This window comes from Microplitis mediator, chromosome 8 (genome assembly GCF_029852145.1).
Source record: "Microplitis mediator isolate UGA2020A chromosome 8, iyMicMedi2.1, whole genome shotgun sequence".
NCBI classification, from domain to species: domain Eukaryota; kingdom Metazoa; phylum Arthropoda; class Insecta; order Hymenoptera; family Braconidae; genus Microplitis; species Microplitis mediator.
In genome coordinates, this window is record NC_079976.1 from 703,697 (window position 1) to 723,226 (window position 19,530).

General features: G+C 28.1%; 3 protein-coding genes across 3 annotated transcripts; 1 reads left to right on the plus strand and 2 right to left on the minus strand.

Annotated features, from left to right (window-relative positions):
* Nucleotides 1–3,085: 3,085 nt before the first annotated feature.
* Nucleotides 3,086–5,566, minus strand: LOC130673069 (glycine cleavage system H protein). The gene is made up of 3 exons (XM_057477970.1): nt 5,246–5,566; nt 3,702–3,845; nt 3,086–3,421 (listed from the first exon to the last, which is right to left on the minus strand). The coding sequence occupies exons 1-3, from the start codon at nt 5,388–5,390 to the stop codon at nt 3,192–3,194; spliced, it is 519 nt and encodes a 172-aa protein (XP_057333953.1). The 5' UTR covers nt 5,391–5,566; the 3' UTR covers nt 3,086–3,191.
* Nucleotides 5,567–6,107: 541 nt separating this feature from the next.
* On the minus strand, nt 6,108–10,251 carry LOC130673063 (protein arginine N-methyltransferase 5). The gene is made up of 9 exons (XM_057477957.1): nt 10,062–10,251; nt 9,898–9,995; nt 9,711–9,829; nt 9,220–9,623; nt 8,738–9,156; nt 8,369–8,667; nt 8,098–8,301; nt 7,849–8,030; nt 6,108–7,772 (listed from the first exon to the last, which is right to left on the minus strand). Exons 2-9 carry the CDS (start codon nt 9,984–9,986, stop codon nt 7,620–7,622), a joined length of 1,869 nt encoding a protein of 622 aa, XP_057333940.1. The 5' UTR covers nt 9,987–9,995; nt 10,062–10,251; the 3' UTR covers nt 6,108–7,619.
* A 2,021-nt stretch (nt 10,252–12,272) lies between these two features.
* Nucleotides 12,273–19,512, plus strand: LOC130673241 (uncharacterized). The gene is made up of 18 exons (XM_057478198.1): nt 12,273–13,507; nt 13,564–13,683; nt 13,730–13,865; nt 13,998–14,259; nt 14,792–14,914; nt 15,121–15,211; nt 15,270–15,406; nt 15,508–15,640; nt 15,705–15,751; nt 16,327–16,561; nt 17,089–17,208; nt 17,255–17,390; nt 17,829–18,090; nt 18,695–18,814; nt 18,879–18,969; nt 19,025–19,161; nt 19,265–19,397; nt 19,462–19,512. Exons 1-18 carry the CDS (start codon nt 13,364–13,366, stop codon nt 19,510–19,512), a joined length of 2,478 nt encoding a protein of 825 aa, XP_057334181.1. The 5' UTR covers nt 12,273–13,363.
* The last annotated feature ends 18 nt before the right edge of the window (nt 19,513–19,530 follow it).

Genomic DNA, 19,530 nt, shown 5'->3' on the forward strand with positions numbered 1-19,530 from the left:
AAAAAAATATCAAAAAATTTATTAAATTTTTTGCATTAAACTTGGACCCGTTTTTTTTTTTTTTTTTTTTTTTGTTAGAGGGCAAGCTTAAAAAAACTGTAAATTTATAATTATTTTGATTTATTTAAGTAATTTGAGGTTTTAATTATTAGCAATTAATTAATTATATTAATTATAAATAAAAATGACAAGTTGAGTAATGAAATTATGGTAAATTTGCATTTTTTTTTTTTTCAACACTTGCACAACAAGCAGGGCTACTTTGTAAATATTTAGTTAACACATTCCAATTATGTTGTATAGATTTAATCATTATTAAAAAAAATAATAATAAGATTGTCCTTTAATTATTATGGTAATTATTATTATTATTAATTATTAATTATTATTAATAAATAAATTTATTAATGGATGATAGATTTAAATAAAAAACAAATTATTAAAAATATTAAAAAACGATTTAAAATAATTACGATCATGTTAAATATGTAATTATATAATATTTTGTGTATAGTTTTATCAATAATAAATATATATGAGTATATATATTTATATATATATATAAATATATTTCTGTTGCTTACAAATAAAGAGAGATAAATATTAATTAGACATTTTACTTAATTTTTATTTTTTACTGATTTTCGTTTTTTTATTTTTTATTTTTTAGGTTTTCGTTTAGAGGTGAAGGATTTTTATTTTTATTTTCACTTTTTTTGGTTCAATTGAGGAGAAATCAATGGAGCAAGGTTTATGTGGTCTATTATAAATATATAATACATTTTAAATCTATCATGTTGTTTAATAAAATAAGTGTTTAAATGATTATTGGTAATTACATAAATATAAATATATATTTAAGGAATAAATTTAATTGGAAAATGTGGAGAATTAAATTTTTTCACTGAGATAATTTAAAATAATGAAATAAATTTTATTGAGCCAGTAAATATTTGTCAATGCTGTGAGGAAAGCCGTCTCTTCGGTCATTGGTACCTAAATAATTAAAAAAAAAAATCAATAAATAATAAAACGGTTTATTGTAATCGATAGATTAAATTTTTTTATTTAAATTGTCATTTTAAAAAATATTTATTACCCGTGTAAAAAAAATTCGTTCCAAAATGATTCCAAAAAAGTTCCGCATGTGGAACTTCTAAACATGAGACAGATTAGAACTTTTTTACGACACTGAAGTTAGCCGACGATATAATTTTTGGTTTTTTTTTTAAATGATAAATAATAAAAAAAACACAATTTGAAAAAATTGCACCTGTAGTTTATTAAATTTTCTTCATGTGCATTTTTTTGGAATTTTGTTTTTTTTTGTAATTAATTGGTCAAAAAAAAAATTTGAAAATTTATAATTATCTGCTAACTTCAGGATCATACTTTTTTTGGAACGTTAGTAATTTTGATGGTAAAAAAAAAGTTTTTATGAGGAAATTTAGAGTCAAAACAGGACGTTCTTGGAACTTTTTTGGAATTTTTTATGAACGTTTCTTTTGTTTTATAAAAAATTCAAAAGTAGTGATTTTTGAACTATTTTGGCATGTTTCTGGAACATCTTTAGTCTACAATAGATGCAAAAGTAGTGATTTTGGAATGTTTTGGAACGCCTTTTTTAGTCCATAAAAACGTCAAAAGTGGTGACTCTGGAACTTTTTTGGAATGTTCATATAAAATTCCAAAAAAGTTCCAAAAACGTTCTCTTTTGACTCTAAATTTGCTCATAAAAACTTTTTTCTTACCATTAAAATTACTAACGTTCCGAAAAAGTTCCATTCCGTTCTAATCTGTCTCATGTTTTGAAGTTCCACATGCGGAACTTTTTTAGAATCTTTTTGGAACATTTTTTTTTTTTCACGGGTAGTTGGTTGTATATTTTTTTTGAAAAATTTCATGTAAAAAAAAGTTTTAATGTTTTAATTAAAATAATTTATTAATTTGTCATCAAAATTAATTATTGGACAAAAAATATTTAAATGGATTCTGTTTAAATTTTTGAAAAAATAAAATTAATTAGTAGGAGATATTAATTTTTGTGTAAAAAAAAATATTGGAGTTTTAATTAAAGAAATTTATTAATTTGATATTCAAATAGATTTAATTTAAAATTTAAAATAAAAAAAAATGAATAATTTAATCTATCGTGACTTAAATATATAAAATAATAATTTGAGTAATTAAAATAATAATGGTGCGATAATGAATCTAAATTACAACGATTTTGTTTAATAAAATTAGCGCGCACCTGGAAGTACCTGAAAGTGTTTTGATGAAAAAAAGTATAAATAAATATATTACATGTATTAATATTCTCAAATATTATCATCAATTTGTTGGATCAATTGAAGTTAATTAAATTCAATTGACATCCAAAATAATAACAATTATTATTAATTATAATTGCACTAGTGTGTATTATAAATATTTCAACGTGGATTAAATTTAAAATAAAAAACATATTTTCCTGCAGTACACGCAACTAAAACGACTTGTCGTTCAATTATTTTTTAATACCAATTTTCTCTATTAGGCTGGACCTAAAAATTTATTTCCTCTGTAAATGTACATAATTTTAATTATTATTACAAACTTTAAAAATTAATTCCTTCAATTACTCGATGAATTCAATTTTTTTTTTTTTTTTTTTTTTTCAAAATTTGCAGTGAAATAATTCACAAAAATAAAAATATTTGTAATTGTAATTATGAAAATAAATGTGAAATAAATATTTTAAATGTAGAATCAAAAGAAAATTTTATCAAGAGAAATAATAAATATATTCTAATAATTCACGCTTTTTTAAATAAAAAAAAAATATATATATACGTATATGGAAATTTGTTGCATAATAAGAGATATAAATATATATATATATATTTGATTATAAATACTATAAATAATCCACGAATTGCTTAAGATTAAGTGACTAAAAGTTAATTGTATTTAAAATTAAAAAAAAAAAACTAATACATATTTTAAAATAAAAAAATATAAAAAATAGTGTGTCGTTTTACACTGCCGCAGAGCGCTGGACAAATTGTAAATTATGTAGAAAAATACCAACAAATTAAACAGATTGACTGTAAATATATCTTTATTAACATAAAAAAAAAAAAAGTAAGTGTTAGATAAATAATTATTAATCCAATGGCATTTAAAATCCTAGTGAAATGAGCGGTAAATTAGTGGGGATCTGATTTCAAAAATTCTTCGTACGATTTTTCGTCCATCAGCGATTTAATCTCATCTACGTCATCGACTTGGACTTTGAACAGCCAGCCGTCTTTGTAAGGTGACGTATTTATTAGTCCTGGTTTATTTTCGACTGCTGTATTTTTTTCAATAACTTTTCCGGTTATCGGACTTATTATTTCTGACGCCGCTTTTACAGATTCCAGGGCACCGACTTCTTCTGCAATTTTCATAAATTTATTAATTTATTGCCGACTTACTCAGGTCCCCATTTTTTTAAATTTCGCGGGGAATTCAAAATTTTAAATGTTACGATAAAATAAATTTATATTTTTATAAATAAAAAAAATGTATCCAGGATATGTCCAGGAAAATTATCTATGAGTTTAAAAATTTTTTATGATGACAAGTGACTGATAATTACAAAGATTTAAATTATCAGATCTCTGTTACTTTTGTCATTATAAAAATGATTTATTAATTAAATTTAATTTAATTACCATCTTTTTTAATAGAAGATCCAACGTCAGGTAATTGTGCGTAAACAACATCACCAAGTGCATCTTGAGCGTAATTAGATATACCAACAGTACCAATATTATTATTCAATTCAATCCATTCGTGTTTGTCTGTATACCATCTTTCTAAAAAAAATTCATTAATCATTAATTGAATTTTATAAAATACCAATTACTCATAAAAAAAAATTAACACAATAATTAATTGATGATAGTAAAGTTAGCAATGATCCTGAAGTTAACGGAGAATTATTAATTTTCGGATTTTTTTTTTAACAATTTAATGACAAAAAAAACAAAAAATATCCACATATAGAAAATTTAAAAAACTACTGGTGCAATTTTTTGAAATATTTTTTTTTACAGTTTATCGTCTAAAAAAAAATTCAAAATTTATTAGACGTCTGCTAACTTCAGTATCATAAGTTATGATACTGAAGTTAGCGGACGTCTAATAATTTTTGAATTTTTCTAGAGACGATAAATTTAAAAAAAAAAAATTTGAAAAAATTGCACTTATAGTTTTTTAAATTTTCTACATGTGCATATTTTTAGTTTTTTTTTTTTTTTCAATTAAATTGTTGAAAAAAAAATTCAAAAAGTTTTAATTGTCTGATAACTTCAGGATCATTCATAAGTTAGCAGATGATCCAAAAGATAGCAGACAATTAGTAATTTTCGGATTTTTTTTTCACCACATCAATTACAAAAAAACGAAAACTAAAAATATGCACATGTAGAAAATTTAAAAAACTTCAGGTGCAATTTTTTCAAATATTTTTTTTTTACAGTTTATCGTCTAAAAAAAAATCCAAAAATTAATAGACGTCTGCTAACTTCAGTATCATAGTTAGCAGACATCTGAAAATTTTTAAAACCTTGAAATAATAAATTAAAATATTGATAAAATAAAAATTAAAAAATCCATATTTCAAAAATTCAAAATTCAGTACATACATCTTTTCAAAATTTTATTATTTTAATATGATACTGAAGTTAGCAAACGTCAAATAATTTTTGAAATTTAAAAAAAATAATAAATTTAAAAAAAAAAAAAAATATTTTGAAAAATTGCACTTGTAGATTTTTTTATTTTCTACATGTGCATTTTTTTAGTTTTTTTTTTTTTTGCAATTGTTTTGGTGAAAAAAAAATCAAAAAATTGTTGATTGTCTGCTAACTTCTGGATCACATTTTAATTAATTGATTTTTTTATATGATACTGAAGTTAGCAGACGTCTAGTAATTTTTGAATTTTTTTTCAGACAATAAACCATAGAAAAAAAAAATATTGTAAAAAATTGCACCTGTAGTTTTAAAAATTTTCTACATGTGCATAATTTCATTTTATTTTTTTGCAATTGATTTTTTGAAAAATAAAAATTCAAAAATTTTTTAATATCTGCTAACTTCAGGATCATTTTTTTTATACGTAATTAAAAAATTTTCGTATGTCTGCTACTTTTACACTCATATTAATTGACTGTTACTCGTATCAAATACTTAAATATATGAAAATATATTACCGGCTAAAGTAGATGTCGTTGCAATAGTTCTCGCATGCGCAATAGATTTTATCAGCTGACAATTATCTCTCGTAAAATATTTAATTGTCTTGACACAAGAAATATTTTTAAATTGTCTCGTTAATTGTTTAACCAAGAGCGCCATTTTCAAATGTTCCTGTCTTACAAATAAGAATAATAATTAGAAAAAATTTTATTGTAATTAAGCAGCAAGTTGTGTAATGACCGCGTCAATTCAATTGTTTTTTTTTAGCTGATGTCTGGGTCTACTGACGGCGGCGTTCGCGTTTCGACGACCGCGTGACTCAAACGACTGACAAAATTACTGAATAACTTAAAAGTTAACACAATATTATTTATGGTTTTAATCAATGACCTTTCTTATCAATTAGATTATCTAAGTACTATTTCGTAGTTAATTACTTTTACAATAACTCATTATTTTCTTTACTGACAATTTTATTTTTTAAAATTTGAATCCCTTAAATTTTTTTGGCGGTGAATTGAAAGTTTAAAAAATGAAATTTTTTTATCGGTTCTGTGATTGAGGAAAATATATGAGAACTTATGTATGATTTCTATTTTAATAAATAGATTTAGGTCAATTTAACAATCACGTGAGGTCATAAGTCATAAATTATGAATTATCGATATTTATGCAATAACGATTTAAATATTTATATATATATGTGATAAATTTATTATTATATCTTATATTGACCTAAAGAACTTGAAAAAATTAAATCAAGATTGAGGATCAATAAAATTTTCACTGTTTTCATTTTTATTTTATTTTATTTAAGTCAAAATATTCAGCATTTTTTTTTAGCATCAAGACAAATAAAAAAATAAAACAAAACTTATGATTTATAATTTAAATGAGGAATGAAAGCAAATGATACTGAGTAGCAGGAAAATTTTCAAGTTTTTTTATCCGAGATTAATTTATCAGTATATGATATATATTAAATATATAGATATACTTAATGCATTTAATTTTCAAATTAAAAAAGTACATAATTTTTTATGACACTGAAGTTAGCCGTCGTCTATTAATTTTTGAATTAAAAAAAAAACTATTTCGAAAAATTGCACATGTAGGTTTTGAAATTTTCTACACATGCATTTTCTTAGTTTTTTTTTATTTTTGTTGAAAAAAATAATTCGAAAATTTTCAGTTGTCTGTCAACTTCAGGATCATAATTTTTAATAAAATGCGCACTGGTAATTTTTAGAATACTCGTGTGCATTTTTTAATTTTTCTTTCATCAAAATCGCGAATTATTAAATTCGGATTTAATTTTTTACCCTAATTCGGGTTTTTAAAAATAATTCGAATTTTATAAAAATAATCATGATACTGAAGTTAGCAGACGCCTAATAATTTTTTGATTTTTTTTAGACGATAAAAAATTTAAAAAAAAATATTTGAAAAAAATGCACCTGTAGTTTTTTAAATTTTTTACATGTACATTTTTTTAGTTTTTTTTTTTTTGTTGAAAAAAATAATTCGAAAATTTTTAGTTGTCTGTCAACTTCAGAATCATAATTTTTTATAAAATGCGCACTGGTAATTTTTAGAATACTCGTGTGCATTTTAAAATTTTTCTTTCATAAAAATCGTGAATTATTTAATTCGGATTTAATTTTTTACCCTAATTCGGGTTTTTGAAAATAATTCGAATTCTATACAAATAATCATGATACTCAAGTTAGCAGACGCCTAATAATCTTTGAATTTTTTTTTACACGATAAATTATAAAAAAAAAAAAATATTTGAAAAAAATGCACCTGTAGTTTTTTAAATTTTTTACATATGCATTTTTTTAGTTCTTTTTTTTTTTTGTTGAAAAAAATAATTCGAAAATTTTTAGTTGTCTGTCAACTTCAGAATCATAATTTTTAAAAATGCGCACTGGTAATTTTTAGAATACTCGTGTGCATTTTTTAATTTTTCTTTCATCAAAATCGCGAATTATTTAATTCGGATTTAATTTTTACCCTTATTCGGGTTTTTGAAAATAATTCGAATTTGATACAAATAATAATGATACTGAAGTTAGCAGACGCCTAATAATTTTCGGATTATTTTTTAGACGATAAAAAATTAAAAAAAAAAAATATTTGAAAAAAATGTACCTGTAGTTTTTAAAATTTTCTACATGTGCATATTTTTATATTATTTTTTTGCAGTTGATTTATTGAAAAACGAAAATTCAAAAATTTTTTAAATGTCTGCTAACTTCAGGATCATAAATAATCAATGATTTCAAATTATTCGCGCTCGTATTTCAAATTTAATTCATAACCACAAAAATATTCTGCTGTTTTCATTTCCTATAAATATTATAATTATTACTGTAAAAAAAAATTTTAAAGTCCAATGGTGTAGGACCGACCATTGGGATTATGAATTCCCAAGAATCTCGGCTTGCTTATGCACCACTCGTACCAAACATTCTTAGGACTGCATTTTCTCCAGAAATTTAATTCTATTTCATCTCCCGTTTTTACTGGTATCGGTTCCTAAAATAAACCATCAGTAATTAATTATTAATCAATTAACTAATTAATATTAAAATGAAAAAAATAAAATAATTACCCGTATAGGAAAGAAAATAGGGAACCAACTCAACATCCCTGGGCTGTGAGTCTCCGGTACGATACTCAAAGTTATATTTTCATACAAAACAACATCAAAGTATCCGACGAACCCGTGCAATACTGAGTTCTGCTCAACTGTAAATGTCTTCTTTTCATACCGCGAGTTATTTATTGCCGCGTCTGAAGAATAATTATCACAAATATATAAGAAAGTCTGATATTTATGGAATAAATAAAACCTGGGTACCTTTGTTGGGATGGCAAAAAGTAAACAGCGGCTGCTCTTTAGCGATCTGATATTTGTTGTGCAAATATACAACATACGGAGTTTCAAAATGCGACAACTGATGTTTGTCTTTGTCGAGACACTGCTTCAGTTCGTTGTAAATTTTCGATGACTGAACTGGCCCGATATGGGAAGTGTACGACTGGGGAATGCTGATGCCGTCATCTAAAATAATTAAATGAGAATCAATCAATAAGTAATTAATTGAAAGACATTAGAGATGAATCATCACCTTTCAAAAATTTCTGAGCGCCGTCTAAGCACTCGGGCGACAACTCGTTGTCTCCAAACGACCCCAGCAACTCAGAAACGAGTATGTCCGCTTTCTCTGGAGCCTCCCATTGTCTCATGTCTGAGGATACTATCGTTACTCTGTCGCCAAAGATGTCATTCTTCAGAGCGTGTAACGTCAGGATAGCATTTGGATTTTTTTCTACTGCGTAAACTTTGACCTGTACCTTGGCCATGTCGGCGGCATTCAAAGTCGCTCGGATTAATGGACCTCGTCCAGCTCCTACGACCATTATTACCCTGGAAATCATCATCAATCAATCAATTTTGTCGATGAATTAATTAATTAATTAAATAGAAGCAAACTAACAAAGTAGTAGCAGGACTTTCAGTCTGCATTTTAAATAAAATCGCTTGATGGATAGCACGCTGGTACTCGGAATATTTAACAGGATCCTTTTCAAATACTTCGTAAGTACCGGACTCGAGATTATCCATCAGCGGCTGCAGGGGAAACTGGAGATAGTCTTCATACCCGCGGCCGTAACGTTGCAGCGGGCCGTGGACCTGGAAGCCTTTTTTCCACAAATGGTCAAGGTAATTGAAGTAAAGGGTCAAGTCTGGATAACGATTCGACCCCGTCAAAATAAACTGGACATTCAGCGGACTGAACCTCTGAATTAGCACCTGGTGCGCGCGTCCAAGTACCGGGTACCCTTTTTTGTTGCTTATGAATAGAGTCGTGGGTAAAATTAAACATTTCACCGGTTCTCCGAGCCAGCGATTGATCTACAAGATAAACAATTTAATTAATTGGTAACTTGAATGATTAATCAACTAGGAGTCAAGTACCTCATCTTCTTCAGGTAAGTCATGGCTGACAATAAGAGCGACTCCGATTTTTTTATCAAAGTCGCAAATGAACCTGAACCCGTTCCACCACTCCCATGGACTCTCGCAGTGTATTTCCTCATCAGTGCGATAGGACATCATCTGCTTGAGCGGATTCTCCATGGGTATTTGGACCCAGACTTGGGTGTTTGACACCGAGACTAGTTTGTTGTTGATAATACGCGCTAGGTTTATGTTCTTGTCAATGGTTCCGTGTAATTTGAAAGTTATCGCGGGTATCCCCAGGTGGGATGCCAGTGACAGTTCTTGTGCCAACGCGGCCTCGCTGTTTTCACGGACGTGTTTTATTGCAGAGTCCACGTTGATGTGCGGTGACAGTCGGCCAACTATCAGTGAGTTCCAGTCTATAATTTAAATGTTTTTTATTTAGCCCGCGAAAATTAAAGTCTGTGATAAATTAAATTTGAATTTGAATTTAAATTTAAATTAACCTGATGTACTGAGGATCATATCAGCACGAGTGAAAGCTACATGTCGATCTTTAGCTGTCCCTGATAGAAATTCGCGTTTTAATTGCGGATGAACTAATGGTATGCAAATAAATTCATAGCTGAAATTACAAACATTTAATTTAATTTAAAGTAATAAATTTAAAAAGTTATTTTTTTTTTTTATTACCAGGACTGCTGAGCTGTCTCCAAGCAACTATTTAAATCTGGTGCTGCTGCAAAGTTAAGGCCACATGACACTGATCGTGTTCCTGACATTTTTTGTATCTAAAAAAAAAATTTTACTGCAATTTAACCTCAAAAGTTCAAAATTTTACATTAATTAAAACTTACTCTGGTGTCCTAATAAGATCTATACAGTTATAATAATTGTTATTATTTTTTTTATGTACTGGTAACTAGTTTAATTGACAATTAATGAGGTATTTATTTACTAATTGATGGTTTATTTTTTTAATAATTATGAGACGGTTAGCGCATGGTGTTTTTTGGCGCCATCTGCATTCCCTGCGCAGTGAGAATTGCGCAGGCGGTAAACTACTTTGGCCGAACATTGCCGTAGACTGCCGAGTGCTGACGCACAGAAATTCAAAATTTGAAATATTTTAGCGCTTTTGGACTCTGCAAAGAAACGAAAATTCTATACATGTAAATTTGCTCGGCATGCCTGCAGTATGTTTACTATCATTGGGTAATTACTACCCAATATTTACCCAACGACAATAATAATTATATTTTATAATTTTTTTTGCCAATAATATTACCTAGATATCTATCATATTAAAAAAGAACATTTACATCTAGAAAACATTTCAAGTCGTAAGGTAAAAAAAAAATAATAACTTGTAACGACATCTGTTTTTTTTTATTTGTTAAAGTTTTTTGTTATTTAATATAACAATAGATTTTAAGAAAAAAAAAAAAAAAGTATTGTTAAATTGTTTGATGTTAATTCTTGACGCAGAGCACTTGGATATGGATTACATTTTGGTACCCAGAAAAATATTTAAAAATTTTTAATTTAAACTGAAATTAAAAAAAAAGTCTTAATCACAAAAGATAATTTTTTTCAAATTATTTTTTATAATGCACTTAATGTAGTAAAAAATTTTAAGGTCAAAATATTTAAATGGTATCTAAGCGGCACAAACAAAGTCGTTAGCTTCATATTTAATTCAAATTAACAATTAATATTTGTTGATATCTTGTTCAATCCAATTTAACAAAAATCAAACGACTTCTCTAGCTGTGCTTACGGCAAAAATTATTCGCGAATTTAACTGAATTATTTACTTTATAGAAAATTTTTTGGATCCAAAAAATATTTGTTGAATTGACAAAAAGAAATTAAATTTCTCGGAATAAGTACTATTCGTTTAATGCAATAATTCTTGTATGCTCCAACTAAGAAAAAAAAGTTGATTTAACTAAGAGAAAAATTTCTTGGGAGAAAAAATATATATAAAGGAGGAGTCGTCAGTACTAGACAATGACATTGGGAGTAGTTCGGTGCTCGCCACTAGATAGCGCTTACCATTTGTAGTGTCCCTGGTAAGAAACTTATTCCAGAAGTTATATATTCCAGCCATACGACAAAATGATGTGTGCAAAATGATCTAGTGTATTTTTTTTCAAATTTTGGCCACGAACACACTACATATCTAAAATAACAATAATAGAAAAATATAAAGTAAATACAAAAACAATTGGTAGAGTTCCACAGGAACAGGAACAATTTATATAAAGTTAGAAATTATAAAACATATGTAAACCATTTGTATTGATTTATTAATAAAGATATTTTAAAACTGAAAAGCGACTTGTGACTTTTCGATGGTCAACATTTTTGGAATTTTTTATTACATATATGATATGATGATGCTCTTCAGGTGGAAGTTGATACTGTCGAGCTCTCTGATAAGTTGCATGAAAATTTCCTGATCAGCTTGTGCAGCCTTTTTGAAATTTTTTTATATTCTATGATCTTCCCATTTAAAATTTTTTTGACTAATTTCAGACTCTGAAAAAAGAAAGAAACAATTTTTTTGGATTTGCAAGCTTATACTGGAGACAGTATATATATGAATTCGGGCTTGAACATTTATTATCTATTAAGTCGTCATTACATTTAGTTTTGTAATATTCCATTTTTCTTTGTTTTTAACAGTTTCAGACTACTTCCAGTTCCTAGATGACTATCGAAAAATTTTTTTGATTATTTTGTGCGTTTGCCATTTTGAATAATTTGAGACTGGAAAAAGAAACATCCAGCCGCGAAATTATTTGTAACAGCGCCCACTGTCTTTCTAGCGCAGCCGGTTAAAAAATTTTTTCTTTGTACATATCTTTTTTTTTTTAATTATCTTACCATTATTTTTGGTTCTTGTAGTCTTTTAGACTATCTAAAAAAAGAAAGAAAAATCTTTTTATTTGCAGGTATATGCATACGTAATAGATAAATGAATAAAATCCCAGACTTATTACATTAAATATTAAGGCTAGGCCGTAGCTAACGAAATCTCAAATTTTGAAATTCTAATTACGTTTTAAATATTTATGGGACTCTAATGATGAAAACCTTCCGACGAAGTTCGTCGTCTACTTTTTGTCGAAAACTAGTTACTTTGGACAGATATTAATAAACCACAGAGAATTTATCAATGAATCAATGTAATTAGAAACCTTTAATCAGTAATAACTTTTACGAAGGTTTCACTTTAACTATTTCTCTATACACTAATGAATTACTTTAAATTGAATTTTTTTTTTGACCGATGTACCGCCAAGTGGTATAACTGTCCCAAAAAAATGAAACTGTTGATAATTTTGATGCTGATGAGAGGGAAAATAGTGTCGACTATCACCGCTGGTAAAATTTATATCATGTCAGTTGAAAACTTCAGCACCGTAAGTGTTAGAATTTAATTTTTGTTATTTAAATTATTAACTTTCAAAAAAATATTTACTACAGGTAATGAAGACTCTGATGTCATATTTTACTGTTCTTACATCTGTACAGTAATTAATTATGAATTATTAGTCGTTGAAATTATCGATATTATTTTTATGGTAACACAGTAAAATGTCATTTCAATCCAGCGCAAAAATAATAGAAAATTAATTAGCTTTTAATAGCCAGTTAAAAAAAATATACAATTGAATTACTTAATCTATCACTTGAATGAAAAAGAAAAAATCGGGGTGAATTGAATCTTTAAATTTGAATTGTCGCAAAAATATAAACTCTACTTACAGATAATTATGAAATACATAAAAAATTGATTGTATTTTGCCAAAAATATTTAACAGTCACGTTAAAAAGTTTTTGATAGCAATTGACATCTTATAGCCAGACAACTTGCTGCTAAGAAAGTCGAAATAAGAATGGGCTGTCCTCAGCAGCGTTGGGTAGAAACGATATCGATTACATTTATTCTGTATGATGTACATGCACGATTTACCTGCTACTTCAAAATTCACCTGCTGACAAAAGATAATAAAATATGCTCTTTCCTAAAACACTGGACTGATGTCGGTACAAAAGACTCAGGAAATCTTTAAATCTTTTAGTCTCTTTAAAGTCTTCTTACTGCAAAGTATTATCAAAAAGAGCTTCATTGTTTCTTTTTACAAAAATGGACGTCTTTGACTGCATGCAGTGGAGAACAACAAAGAAACTGATGTCTTTACTAGGTGCCTGGCCTTTCCAACCGGTCATTCAGCAAAAAACACTCGGAGCTTTATTTTATTTCATCATACAAAGTATTTACGTAGTTGAGGTACCCAAGTACTTGTATAGCTTTACAACTGGATTTATATATTTTTATATTGTTAGATTTTGAAATTAAGGGCAGTGTGGGGTAATTTAACTGAGACACTCGACTGCTTACCGATATTTGTATATCATACGATGGTGCAAGTTAAAATGTCAAATTTTCTCTTGAATTTGAAAAAAGTACGACAATATTAATTGTCTAAAAAAATTAACATAAATATATTAGTGGGTGTTCAATTTACAGGCTAAAATTTTATTGTCGAAAGTTAAAAGCGATTGGGAATCGAATTTAGATGATTCTGAAATGAACGTACTACGCAATGATGAACGTACTCATAAAATAATGATGGATATCTACTCGAGTGAGTCATTGTTACATAAGCAATAAAATAAAATATTACATTCTTATTATATTTCATAAAAAATAATTTAAATCACCAGTGAAAAAAAATTTTTCATGCTCAAATGTATCATATAAGAATATTTATTTATAGGTGGGTTATCTTCTGTAGCCATAGTTTATGCCGTGGTACCGTTAGTTCCAATATTTCTTGACATTGTGATTCCATTAAATGAAACAAGACCTAAAAATCTGCCATATCCTACCGAGTACTTTGTGGACATTGAGGATAACTTCTATGCACTTTACACACATGGATTAATAGTGACTCCAATAGCGTTTTTTTATTTTCTCACCTTTGATGTTTTCTACGCAGGCTTAATTCAGCATGCATGCAGCATGTTTACTATCATTGGGTAAGTATTTGATTTGATTTAAGTAGAGAAAATTCAAAAAAACGGTTGACCCCGCGGGAAAATCTCAAAAACTTGCCGCTGTTTTCGAGCTCAAACACTAGCACACAGAAGTGAATAAAAAAATTTTTGATCACAACACCGAGCCCTGAGCTTAGATTTTCGATCGAATTTCTATAGAATTTCTTAGAAGGTGACCCTGATCAAAATTAAGGTGTGCGATGGCCGTTCAAAGGTGAGTTCTTTAAACTACCGGCAAAAACACTCGAATCGATTGATTCGTTCCAACGATATCGTCGGAGGAAAAAAGTTTGCATACACACACATTTACACACACCCACACACATGGACGTCCACCTGAAAATAGTCAGAATAGCTCCCTAAGACCTTCAAATGTGAAAATCTGATGAAAACTCAATCCCCGAATTTCGGACCGAAACCAGTAACTTTCCATTATTTTGAAAATTTGCGATTCCCATAGTAGGAAATTAAAAAACAAACCATACTTATAAAAATGCCGATAAAATTCTTTCAGAAGACGCCTAAAAAATTTGACAGTCGACGAAAATATTATCAGTATAAAAAAAAATTCAATAAATGAAAAAAATGGTATCAAGTCATTGGTAATTTGCATAAAAATGCACAAGGAAATTTTGTGGTAAGTAAAAACATGTAGGGTAAGAGCACCAGTACCCAGCCCCAAACCAGTAGCCAGCCACATAATGTTAAATTATATCTTTATATAATTTGAGCCAATGTTAAAGTATATGACCAGCTGGTTACTGGTTAGGGGCTGGGTACTGGTGCTTTTACCCTATATATGCATATATTTATCTTTGAATTAATTTTAAAATTTAATCGAAGGTTTGCGCAGCTTTTAGAAGAAAATTTTAGCAATTACTGTTTTTTATTACTTGGCACTATCGTACTGGGTTTAACTACTGTCGGTTTTCAAGTTAGTGTTCAAATTTTTCGAGTCTGCTGATAATTATTTTAAACAATTCATTATTTAGTTTGTAGTTTTGGCGACGGAAGCTAGTGAAAAAATACGTTGCATTTGGTATGCAACCGCTCAAATCATTCATTTATTCTTTTTGAGTTACTTCGGACAGAAATTAATAAACCACAGCGAATTTATCTATGAATCAATGTAATTAGAAACCTTTAATCAGCTATAACTTTCACGAAAGTTTCACATTAGATATTTTTTTACATTAACGAATTACTTTAAGTCGAATTTTTTTTTGACAGATGTACATCCAAGTGGTATAACTATCCGAAAAAAATGAAACTGTTGATAATTTTGATGCTGATGAGAGGGAAAATAGTGTCGACTATCACCGCTGGTAAAATTTATATCATGTCAGTTGAAAACTTCAGCACCGTAAGTGTTAGAATTTAATTTTTATTATTCAAATTATTAACTTTCAAAAAAATATTTACTACAGGTAATGAAGACTTCGATGTCATATTTTACTGTTCTTACTTCTGTACAGTAATTAATGTTGTTAATTAATTATGAATTATTAGTTGTTGAAATTATAGATATTATTTTTATGGTAACACAATAAAATGTCATTTCAACCCAGCGCATAAATAATAGAAAAATTAATTATTTTTTAATATCAATAAGTTTAAAAAAAATATACAATAAAATTACTTAATCTATTACTTTAATAAATTTTTTTCTTTTGGTATTTAGCAGCGATTAAAAAAACAAAATATGAGTGAATTAAATTTTTAAATTTGAATTGTCGCAAAAATATAAACTCTATCTACAGATTATTATGAAATACATAAAAAATTAATTGTATTTTGCCAAAAATATTTAAAAGTCACGTTGAAAAGTTTTTGATAGAAATTGACATCTTATAGCCAGACAACTTGCGGCTAAGGAAGTCGAAATAAGAATGGACTGTCATCAGCAGCGTTGGGTAGAAACGATATCGATTACATTTATTCTGTATGATGTACATGCACGATTTACCTGCTACTTCAAAAGTCACCTGCTGACAAAAGATAATAAAATATGCTCTTTCCTAAAACACTGGACTGATGTCTGTACAAAAGACTCAGGAAATCTTTAAATCTTTTAGTCTCTTTAAAGTCTCGTTACTGCAGAATATTATCAAAAAGACGTTTCATTGTTTTCTTTATTAAAATGGAGGTCTTTGACTGCATGCAGTGGAGAACAACAAAGAAACTTATGTCCGCACTAGGTGCCTGGCCTTTCCAACCGGTCATTCAACAAAAAATACTCGGAGCTTTATTTTATTTTATCATACAGAGTATTTACGTGCTTGAGGTATTCGAGATCTTGTATAGCTTTACATTCACTCTAAATCCAAGTGTGTTACAAGTGTATTATTTCAACACACATTAAATGTGTTCTATGCTTAAGGGGTAACGGTAACCGATTTTCAATTAAATTTAATTTACGGACAAACACTAGAAACCTAAAATAGAGAGTCTTTAGCGTTTTTTGAAACCTTAACAGAGGGCTAGAAATTTTGTATTGCCAAAAATTCTAATTTGTCTCCGAGAAAAATTGTTTTAAAATTCTCATTTACTCAACGAGTGCAACAAAGATAGTCCCGTTTATTTTTCTGAGTGTGAGAAAGAGGTCCGGTAGCGTTTCCTCTTAAGGTCATGAGCAAAACTCCAGTTTTTTGTAGTCATTTAAAACACGTTTCACGGTGTATTAAATATTTATATGCTTATGGCGTTTCAATGTGATTTGGCAAGTGTGTTAATTTCGACTACACACTTGGTTTTAGAGTGTTTGGTAGAAAAACTAATAAAAACTGGATTTATACATTTTTATATTGTTAGATTTTAAAATTAATGGTAGTGTGGGGTAATTTAACTGAGATACTCGACTGCTTACCGATATTTGTATATCATACGATGGTGCAAGTTAAAATGTCAAATTTCCTCTTGAATTTGAAAAAAGTACGACAATATTAATTGTCTAAAAAAATTTACATAAATATATTAGTGGGTGTTCAATTTACAGGCTAAAATTTTATTGTCGAAAGTAAAAAGCGATTGGGAATCGAATTTAGATGATTCTGAAATGAACGTGCTACGAAATAATGAACGTTTTCATAAAATAATGATGGATATTTACTCTAGTGAGTCACTATTACTTTAACAATTAAATAAAATATTACATTCTTAATATATTTCATAAAAAATAATTTAAATCACCAGCGAAAAAAAATTTTTACTATCGGACAAAGTGGAGCTACCAGAAAAATTGACGAAATTTCAAGGTACTCCATTTTGTCTAGCTTTTTTTGACTTATACCGAAACATGGATTCAGTCAAAAGTAAATTTTCATTATTTATAAAATTAAAAAAAAAAATTTTTGCTCGAGTCTAGTAAAAGAAAAAATCAACTGACTCATATAATTTTTATTTTTTTCCGACTTCTATAGTTTGTGACTTTGAGACATTTAACTCATAATTTATATTTTTAAAAATTATGAAATTACTTTTTATCTTGACGAAATAAAAAAATCAGACTAATTTGATACATCTATATCACATAAGATTATTTATTTATATAGGTGGGCTATCTTCTATAGCTGTAAGTTATGCCGTGGTACCGCTAGTTCCAATATTTCTCGACATTGTAAATCCATTGAATGAAACAAGACCTAAAGTTCTGCCATTTCCTACTGAGTACTTTGTGGACATTGAAAAAAATTTTTATGCACTTTACACACATGCATTAATAGTGACTCCAATAACTTTTATTTATTTTCTCGCCTTTGATTCCCTTTACGCAGGCTTAGTTCAGCACGCATGCAGTATGTTTACTATCATTGGGTAAGTATTTAATTCGTTTTAAGTAGAAAAAATCTGAAGACGGTTGACCCTGCGGGAAAGTCTCAAAACTTCCCGCGTTTTCGAGCTCAGTCTGATGGCTGTTTGAATGCCTCGGGGGTAGCAGATAAGTTTTTTGAAAGAACGCTAGTACACAAAAGCGTATGAAAAAAAAAATTTCTTCTCTTCGAGATCGAAAAACTTTTAGATCCGACAGAACTTATATTCCGCTGAAAAAAAATAACTTTTGTCCGATAATATCTTAATTTGGAACGGATCGACCAATTCGAGATTTCTTGGTGGCAATCAAAAAAGTTCATCAAGACTGAGAACGGAATATCGAACCGAAACCGGTAACTTCCTATTATTTTGAAAATTTTAAATTTTCATAGTGGGAAGTTAAAAAACAAACCATACTAATAAGGGCGTGTTCAGAAATACACTCTGGAGGTGAAAAATTACCTATCCAGGTGTGATTAGTACCTTTGTAATGTTAAATCGCACCTCTGGTTTGACTAGAGGATATTTCTGAACGCAAGAGTTGAATATTTCTCTTCCAGAGTGTGTTTCTGAACATGCCCTAAAATTGCCGATTAAATTATTTTAGAAGACGACTAGAACAATTGACAGTCGACGAAAATATCAGTATAGAAAAAAATTCAATGAATGAAGAAAATGGTCTCAAGTCATTGGTAATTTGCATAAAAATGCACAAAGAAATTTTATGGTAAGAACAAATATGTATATATGTATATATTCATCTTTCAAATAATTTTATAATTTAATCGAAGGTTTGCAGAACTTTTGGAAGAGAATTTTAGCAATCACTTTTTTTTATTACTTGGCACTATCGTACTGGGTTTAACTTTTATCGGTTTTCAAGTAAGTATTCAAATTTTTTGTCTGCTGATATTATTTTAAATAATTTATTATTTAGTTTGTAGTTTTGGCGACAGAAGCTGGCGAAAAAATACGTTGCGTTTGGTGTGGAACCGGTCAAATTATTCATTTATTCTTTTTGAGTTACTTTGGACAGAAATTAATAAACCACAGCGAATTTATCTATAAATCAATGTAATTAGAAACCTTTAATCAGTAATAACTTTCACGAAAGTTTCACTTTAGCTTTTTTTCTATACACTAATGCATTACTTTAAGTTGAATTTTTTTTTGACAGATGTACCGCCAAGTGGTATAACTATTCCAAAAAAATGAAACTGTTGATTATTATGATGCTGATGAGAGGGAAAGAAGTGTCGACTATCACCGCTGGTAAAATTTATATCATGTCAGTTGAAAACTTCAGCACCGTAAGTGTCAGAATTTAATTTTTGTTATTTAAATTATTAACTTTCAAAAAAATATTTACTACAGGTAATGAAGACTTCGATGTCATATTTTACTGTTCTTACATCTGTACAGTAATTAATTATGAATTATTAG